The sequence below is a fragment of the Electrophorus electricus genome, chromosome 2 (assembly GCF_013358815.1).
Source record: "Electrophorus electricus isolate fEleEle1 chromosome 2, fEleEle1.pri, whole genome shotgun sequence".
NCBI lineage: Eukaryota > Metazoa > Chordata > Actinopteri > Gymnotiformes > Gymnotidae > Electrophorus > Electrophorus electricus.
In genome coordinates this window covers 25,834,786-25,844,043 of record NC_049536.1, presented here as the reverse complement: position 1 = coordinate 25,844,043, position 9,258 = coordinate 25,834,786, and the positions used below count along the sequence as shown (strand labels likewise).

General features: G+C 38.5%; 1 protein-coding gene across 1 annotated transcript; it reads right to left on the bottom strand.

Annotated features, from left to right (window-relative positions):
- Nucleotides 1–882: 882 nt before the first annotated feature.
- On the bottom strand, nucleotides 883–9,097 carry pofut2 (protein O-fucosyltransferase 2). The gene is made up of 9 exons (XM_027016417.2): nucleotides 8,879–9,097; nucleotides 8,328–8,578; nucleotides 7,958–8,102; nucleotides 7,539–7,649; nucleotides 7,173–7,239; nucleotides 6,811–6,936; nucleotides 5,675–5,855; nucleotides 2,807–2,930; nucleotides 883–1,987 (listed from the first exon to the last, which is right to left on the bottom strand). Exons 1-9 carry the CDS (start codon nucleotides 9,058–9,060, stop codon nucleotides 1,834–1,836), a joined length of 1,341 nt encoding a protein of 446 aa, XP_026872218.1. The 5' UTR covers nucleotides 9,061–9,097; the 3' UTR covers nucleotides 883–1,833.
- Nucleotides 9,098–9,258: the final 161 nt, after the last annotated feature.

Sequence of the window (9,258 nt, the reverse complement as noted above, 5' to 3'; positions counted from 1 at the left end):
AATGTAGTGGAACATTTATAGTTAATCAACTGCTTGAAAAGTTTGTGCAGTAAGTTATATTACCTCTTGTCTCTGTGACCCTGACCTTGTCCATTATCTGACCCACCCAGTTTCTACACATTGGTGCTGGAAAGATAGGTGCATCAGCACAAAAACCTGCCAGTAGGGAGCTGTTCCTTTTTCTCACTGCTTAGTACGAACTGTATAAAGGTGGGCTGAGAAGGGGGGGGGGGGGGGGGTTGCTTCTCCTTTCCTGACACTTGTGTGTGTAACTAAGAATAAACTTTATTTTTCTTGTTTACCCTTGCCTCCTAGTCAATTCATAGCACAGCAACTGCTACAATCAGAGCAGCAACACGATGCAACAGAGATGCTGAAATCACATGGCAATAGAATGCTTGTCTGCAACTCATAAGACTTCCGTGCTGGGGAAATCTTGTTTGTCACCATCTACTGAATCTCTTGAATTAAAGTGTCTATATAAACCTAGGATGAACACTAACCCAGGTCCATCTTTTACTTAAAAATCCCTAAAAGTTAGTTTTCTTTTCACTATTTAACTAATCACTAATGTCCATTGGTTTGCACCATTTCAGAACCTGAAAGTTTGAATGTTTTCCCAATATGTTTGTTAACAAAAGAAAAACTAAAAGATGTGAGACCAAATGGCTTTGTTTCACCCACTACTTTCGGTAAGACGATAAGCACCACTGTGTTAGGCAGAGTACCTTCAGACGAAACTAGACATTCAACCCATAGCACAGAGACCTTTGTCACCTGTCTTAGCAATAAGCCTTCCTTTGTGAACAAGAATGCAGATTTCAATGACATCAACACCAGCTCTTACATAATGACATGTACTGACTTGAGAAGGGACACAACTTGAAGTTTTAAAAAGATACTTTTTTAATCCACAATTGTAAAAAAACAAAAACAAACAAACAAAAACAAACAAACAAAAAAAAAGGTTCTTCCTCCAAATGTAACAGAAGACTGAGCTATCATAGCGAATCTATATATGTGTCACATTCACAACATTCCAACAATAAAAATCAGTGATTTAAAAAACCTTTCACTCCCTCTGGGAAAACTAAATTAATTCATGATTTGGGAAGACAGAAAAAAGCAATTGGCTTTAGAGCATTGCCCAGTAATAATGACAGCACTCAAGAAATGCAGTGAAAGTACATGTATCATGTAATATTACATGGCCTTTAAAAGGGGAAATATTTCATTGCCAAAATGAATTTAATGGTAAACAATAATGCGGTAAAAACCGCAGAAGGGCACAACAAGGTGAGTGAACGCAGAGTACAACACTGGCAAATATGAGCCAATTTGTCAGTTTGTCACTGTAATGTATGTCCACATCATATAAGAAGCTGTTTTACAGTTCCAATACCCAAAGTGTTTTCAGACAAAGCACCAGAAAATACTGTCAAATCATATTTCCTGAACATATTTCATGGAAAAAAAAACAAAAAACAGAACTACATTTCAGCAAACTCTTTATCAAAGAGCATCAAGAACACTGCCTGCTCACTCACAGAGGTAAACATGTAGATTTTCTCACTCTACAGTATGAACATAGCACAGCAGCATTTAAGGACAGACCTAGCAAAGGACATGGGAGTTTGTTAGGTTTCACTCAGAGCACACCATTCCTTAACCTGTTCCTAATAAATGATAACCACTGTATGTGAGAGAACCATGGAACACCTAGTCTTTTTAACCAGTCTCATCCAATCTTTTCTTTTTAAATCTTTCTGCTGAAATTAAACAAACACTATGTGGTTGTGCAGCCGTAGGTTGTTTTCACTTGATCGGAGATATTCAGTACACTATTTTCCAGTGTGTAGGTTGTTCGCACTCTTTCTCTGCATCACCACAGAAGCGATTGTAAGTGGTTTTCGGGTCAAAACCCAAGATCTCCCTTTCTTCATGAATGCGGAATGAGAAGGTTGAAACTGAGGTCCCAATGAAATACCTAGAGAATAACAAGGCAGCAGGCATTACCATGGAGTACAGAAAACAAAATAATAATACATCTACACTGCCTCCTACACTTCTGCAAGCATATGATAAAGTAAACCATAGGTGAACAAAACCGTTTTCATGTCAACATTGTTCGTTAGTTGGTATTTAGAGACACTAGCTTTTCCAGTTTCACATGGGAAGATTCTTGACCTTTAATAGCAGTTCTGACTTCTTAAAAAGCATTTTTTTTGAGTGAGTTCATCTGCTTACATAATCAGAAAATCAATCTACAAAAAATAAAAACCTTTTCTAAATCAGTCTTTCAAATTTTCACACATGACTTATAATCAATTATTTTTGCAAGCTTTAGCACCACCATTTAAAACAGAATTAATAATACTCCAGATTATTTGCAGTCTGTTTAATTACTGCTGTAACAAACGCCATCAACCTGATATTGACTGATTTAGCCATTTTTTTAAAGCTTACAATTTCCACCATCAAGAAACCTCTAAACTTTATTGTGGCTATTGCTTTAACATAACATAACTTAGGTGGCTAAACATAAGCATTTGAATATATTGATCTTGGACACTTAATTCCATTATACGTCTTTGTTCATAAAATGTTAAAATGATATAATGAAAAACTCAATATATAAAAAGACATATAAACCAAATAGTATACACATGAGGAAAAGAACAATAGGGAGGGATTTTAAAGTGCCAAACTGCTTGTGTGTATGGCTCTTTGTAACACGTGGGGTATAATGGATAGAAGAATGTGACTGACTGACATGTGACCACACATGCTAGGTGTGGCAGCATACCTGGCATGGGCACAGATCCACTGATCTATGATGGCAACCCCACCGTCTTTGAGGAGCTCGATGTCCTCCCAGCTAGGCTCATACTGTATCATCTCAGGCAACATTTTCTTCAGCCTGGAAACCTCTGAGAGCATTCATATACAAACCATTAACTTATAGAAATATCCAGACAAACATTACTTGTGTAAATGTTGTTTTCTTTCCTCTTTAAAAAACAGTTTTTAAAAATTCCTACCACTCCTTAATATGTATGTCCTAATAACAGTGACTAGTGAAGGGTAAATGTGCATTTAAATTTAGATATAACTGTAAAGACCATGAAACCCCAGCTGGGATTTAATGCATCACAAACACACCATTTTAGGTGCTGCAACAGTGAACAAAACTAGATATCTCACTAAGTTATGTATTATATACTATGAGCATGTGCGCCATTATTACAGGGCCCATAGCCTACATTCTTCTGTGTTATATTTTCCCTTGATGTCCACTTACAACTTGTGTGGCTTTATGTTCCAAAAATGAATTATAATTGATTAATCATAATTAATTAAGTAATAATTTTTAAAATAATTTTTCATATAGTGAACAAGTATCTTCGTGTAACATGAATTTGATGGGCTTACTCATGTTGGGCAAATCTATTATACAGAACTGCTCCCACCAGTCAACCCACTGTATTGCTCAAAGTGCCATTTTGCCAGTTAGATTTGAGGTGTAAAATGATCCCGGTGGCCAGCCTAAAAACAGGTTATCTGACAGGTGGGAACCAGTTCTGTACAATAAATTGTTATTCGTCTGGCCCAACATTTTAACTCTTTTGTTAACTTATTATTTGTCTGGCCCAAGGTCTTTAGAGCAGAGGTAGGCCCATGGTCCCACAAAACTGATATGAAGTTTCAGTTGTTACATTTGCCTTTGTGCCATGTTGCCAGTTAGAGCAGAGGTGTAAAATTTGTTATTTGTTTGGCCCAACATGAATAACACCCTCAGTATGTCTCCGAGATTCACCCTTTGAATCAATTTACCAGTGTGCTCCATTGCTCAATGTGCCATGAGGTGTAGAATTTGCTTAGTCCAGCCCAAAAACCAGGGTTTTTTTTTTTTTTTACAGGATGTGACTTCTTTTTTACAGGATTCTTTTTGGTTAACTCGTTATTTGGCTGGCTGAACATCATTAAATCCCTCAGCTTTGATCTGGAATTTCATCTTATTAATTTGCCATTGTGCTTTATTGCTCAATGTGCCAAGCTTCCAGACAGTTTTGAGGTATAAAATGATCTTAGTCCAGTATGATAGATTTGTCACTTGTCTGGCCCAACATGAATAAGATCATAAAATTATCCTTACACAAATAGGCTTGTTCCATATTGAAAAAGTATATGTCTGGCCTGTGGTTATTTAAACTCTCAAACCTGAGCTGGCATTTCTTCTTCCAATAAATGTGTGTACTATCACTGTATTCTCAGGAGGTTTTGATGTATAAAATCACCAACAGCCAGACTAAAAATAGATTTTCCTTACAGTAGAAATGTAGCTTAATCAATTAGCATATTGAAATATTACACACTTTGGATTAATTGAAATAATAAATATTTTATAAAATAAAAACTTTAATTATATTCTAATCTAATGTTTACATTCAGAATATCAGGATGAGAAAAAATCAATTCTTAATAAATTTATGATCACATCTATGCTTGTATAACAAAGTGCACAGCAAATATGCGACGTGAACGCTCCCTTTACGAATAAGGAACCAACTTCAGCCGCCAAATAAGATGTGAATAAGTTACCAAACGAACTGGAAACTGAGAGTAAGTAATTAACTTTGCCATCATTGTTTAAGACACATCTAAGATAAATGAGCTCTGTTCTGATTGGCCCTGTATTGTGCCTCATTCAAAAAGCAGTCAGAGCTGAAACCTGCATGAAAACTGGAATGCAAGTACACAGGGCTAAAATAGGCTGATGTAATATGTAAATGAGTGCTTTTCAAAATATTTCCCAAACATTTCAAAACATGTTTTTAAAAATTGGGCAGAATCTTGTTTTGTATTTACATTAGGACCGAGCCTTGTTTTGTATTTACATTGACCTCCATTTTAGGGGTTCCTCTTCAGCGACCGATTACAACTGATGATATATTCTATGAGCAAATGACAAAGCACTTTTGTAAGCCGCTCTGGATAAGAGTGTCTGCTAAATGCCATAAATGTAAATGTACCCCACACCACCTCCATCTCCATCCGTTTGACTAAGAAAATGTGGTGGAATCTGGTAAGCGCTTTGCATCTTGTCTGGTAAAGACAAGCCTTAACACTGCGCTTTTCCAAAATGGAAAGAATTATTACATGTGAATGGGATGAAGTTGGATGCAAAATCATTTTACATAATGAACTGAATATCTTTATCACTTAGGGAGCTAGGTAAAGTAACGCTTTGTAGAATACTTGGATAATAAGTTTAGACAATAAGTCTCTCTGAAAAAATGAAATGTCATTATAATTTACCAAGTAAAATAAATAAAGTCTTTGACATGGGTAAAGAGCAGCAATTTAGCCCTCTTCTGATGCGTATAACATAATTTATTATTAAGTAACAGCCAACCTCTTCGAATCAGATAGGAATCATGACAACTTTATTGATACTGGAATTGAACTCCACTGGACACCAAAAATCTTAGAGGTGTGCTTTGTGTTAATGGAAAAAGGATCCAAAGAGTAAAAAATAAATAAATAAATAAAATTGTTTATGTTGTTGTGCTCACCTATTACTAGCTAGAGGTGATTCTTGGCTAATGCACCTTTAAAAGGGAACTCAAAATCCTGACTAACACTGCTGCCCTCTTCTGGATAGTGTCTGTACCTTCTTCCACCGCATCAGTGGCAACAAAGACTTTCTCCAGCTTGTTCTTCTTCATGATGCTACGGATCTTCTTCACTGCCCCCTTGAGACTGGGCACGTCCTCCCGATGGCCCCAAATGAAGTCCTTTCTACGCAGGTGGACACCCAAATATGGCCCTCCTTTGGCGCTGCCCAGCTTGGTCTGCCACAGAGAGTTCAATCTGCAGTCAGATCCCATTATACAAAGGCTGCCTTAAAGATGGACTGTGATAGGCTGTTTAACTAATACCTCTATTGACAGGAGACATAAACAAGAAATTTATCAAAATTTAAAAAACTGTGAAGCAGCCATGGTTTCCTTGCTCCACTGATTTGGAACACTACCCCTCAATGTCCATCTATTACCAGTTTAACACATAGCTCTAAACCGAACTTTTTTACTTTTACATTTTATTTGATTTACTAACTTGTTATTTTTTAGCAATTCTTTTAAGATTGTTCTTTTTTTCAATATGTTTCACTAAACAGTGTTTTTAATCCTTTAAATTATTTAAATTTGCATGAATTTAGATGAATTTTTGCTTGTTTTTAAAAGGACTCTTTTATTGAAGTTTATTCATTTTTGTATCCAATTTATTTTATTTAGCTTATTTAAATATTCCTGCAATGTTCTGGTTTGTTGTCTTGCAAATCACTGTGTGACATTTGGAGTGTATGAAAAAGGACCAACACAGTTGCTATTACCATTATTTTTGTTATTGCTGTTCTTTTTATCATTATTAAAATTGTTTCTGAAAAGTTAGAACTGTCATTTGGAGAAAGAGCTTCTTGTTATTCGCCCATAATAACAATAATCACAGCTTTGTCCTTGTGGTGTTTATCATTATTAATCTGCTATACCACAACCCGATCTGTATATTCCATAACCTGATCACAACCCATTTTATTTCTGCACAGCCCCACAGGCCTTGTACTCAACTAAACACGTACATATGAAGTCGAGGAACCAACGGCCTACACTTATCAAACATTTCAAAGTACTGCTCTAGTACTACTACTTACTACAATTCACATCCATATCAACACAACGCTATGGTCAGGAAAAGCTGATCCTGAGTCAGCCCGGCTCCTGCCCTGAGGCGAGCCTCCATGCTCACCCTCATGCGTGTCCAGTCCTCGCTGAATGGGGTGTGGTCCTGCTCGTCAGTGGAGTTCAGGTACTTGGCTCTGAACTGGTCACCAGCGACGCGCAGATGCTTGGCAAACACCATGCTCCGCCGTGTCTGTGAAACACAGCCATGAAAGCGCCCATTTAAAAACCAAAAACAACACATCTTAGTGGTGGGACAGTGTCATTCTGCTCTTGCTCTCTCTCTCTCTCTCTATCTGTATGTATACGTGTGTGGTGGGGGAGTGAGTTTTAAATTCCAAGAGTCTTAAATAGTCCAGTAACTAACATACAGTCCAACACATTGTTGGCAAGCCTGCCTGCAATGGACTAATCCCGTCATGAACTCACATCCCAGTAGTCTTTTCCAGCATAATGATCATGGAGGAGAGTCTCAGCTCTGTCCAGCAACACAGAGCTGTGGAGAGATAAAAGTGCACATATGCGCTTACTGCGTTTGCTTTGGAAAGTTCAGGAATGAAGAAAGTAGACATGGAGGTACCCACTACTCAGAGCTCTGAGCATTAACACCGGTGTTTTAGATGCCACATTTTCAAATACATTTCAAAACAACAGAAAATACCCCATCAAGAGAACATTCCTTTAAATGTGAAGTTCTGAGTTGGGAACCAGATAGGGTCATTTGGAGCTAGGTCTAAAATAGGCCACAATTTGCATGCACCATTAAAGAGGTGCTAGCTTTCTTTAGTGACTCACGCAGCTGTGATGTTTTTCTGTAAGAAGGGGGCCAAGATGGAGGCATGGCCCTGAACAGACAGACAGGTTACACTGAGAGCACGGGTCTCGTCATAACCCCAGAACCAGCCTCTAGAGGGAACAACAAAGAATCCAAACAGATTATCTGAAAAGCTTTATTTCCAGTTAGCAAATACTGACTGTCCAATTTTGAACAATTGTGACTGAACAATTACCAAAATAAAAAAAATAAAATAAAAATGACCAATAATAACTTCAGCAACATTTCTATGGGTAAAATCTAAACAGATAAAACCAAAACTAACAAACAAACAAGCAAAAAAACAGCTCACATAGAATTACAATTTGTCTTCATCCAACTGTACAAATGTACCACTACACCTGTGTCTCTTGTCTGTTGGGGATGTCTCTGCTGGTACCTGTGGTAGCCTTGTTTGTCTCCTGTGTACATGAGCCGATCGATGCAGGGCCGCTCATCCACCTTCTCTTCCCATTCTCCTTCGGTCCAGCCCTCGGCATAGTTCTGCAACACCAGCACCTGATCAATGAAGGGCCCGCCAGATTCTAGAGCCACACACACATACACACAGCACAGACATACATATACAGCAAAAAATATTTATTTTCAAAGGACAGACTAACATCCATGATTTACAAAACAAAACTGCACATGGGCAGTGGTAGCAAACTTTATAGCTAATTGTTTTAGGAAGGAAATTAGCGAAGAACATTTCTTCGACTTCTTTTTGCCACAGGGGTTTTGGCAAAATACGCTGCTCGAGACCTTACCTGCAATGAACTCCTCGTATTCAAGTACAGGCACATTGGCCTGTAGGCTCGTCAAGCTGAAGAAAGCTCCCCAGGGGATGCGCACTTGGTGGATGTCAGGACTCTGCCAGTGGTACATGCGACCCCAGGGGGGCAGCACCAGCACCCAGTCCTCCTGCTTCCTCAGAGTCTTCAGCAAGGATGCCATGCGGATGTACACGTCACGACGCAGGTTGAAGCCCTCGGGGGGATTCACGTCATAAAGCAAGTAGCTACAGATTAAAGCGCAGCACCGACACAGCGCACGTAAGACTTAGGCGAGGAAAATAACATACATCAAATAAAGTTTCACGGGAAGCAGAACAAAGTCAACTGTAATGTAAAAATGGCCAGATGATGGCCAGAAAAGGGGAAACAAACTGGAAGCTATATTGTGGACGATAGTCTTCATTTAGAAACTGGTCTGACGTGTTAGTTATTTTTGTATTTTCCGAACAGGAGAGGTCCAACAATTTTCTCTTTGAAACGAATTACATAGCCGAAAAGTGTTATAACTGTGAGGGTGTACCTACCGTACATCTCGTGCTGTCGCTGCACCCGGCGACACCAAATTTCCAGCACGAAATGCATTTTGATCCGATTGCTCTGAACCAGAACCAAATTCAAATGTGAAGGCAGTGGCCAACAATGCAACATAAAAATAAGAACTATGAACACACAACACAGGCACCGACGTGATCCACAGTTGCGCCATGTCTTTAAGGCCACGCACTTCCGGCAAAAGGCACGCGTTTATGGTTACCAAGCAACGTCGCCCAGCCTAAAGTCCTGCGATCATTGTGATCTTCCGTTTTCCTCGCTGAATTCATGTAATTGCATTTTGTCCTGTCTTTCAATGCTCCGTATCAAACCTATGCTTTTGTTAAAACCATTTGATGTGAGCGAAAATCAT

What these genes read in the sequence shown, in the direction of transcription:
- pofut2 (XM_027016417.2), bottom strand. Translation starts at nt 9,060, where the DNA reads ATGGCGCAACTGTGGATCACGTCGGTGCCTGTGTTGTGTGTTCATAGT. An exon ending in CAGAAAAACATCACAGCTGC is followed by an intron (nt 7,240 to 7,538) that starts GTGAGTCACTAA and finishes ATCTCTCCACAG; the next exon opens with CTCTGTGTTGCTGGACAGAG. An exon ending in TGGATCTGTGCCCATGCCAG is followed by an intron (nt 1,988 to 2,806) that starts GTATGCTGCCAC and finishes GTTATTCTCTAG; the next exon opens with GTATTTCATTGGGACCTCAG.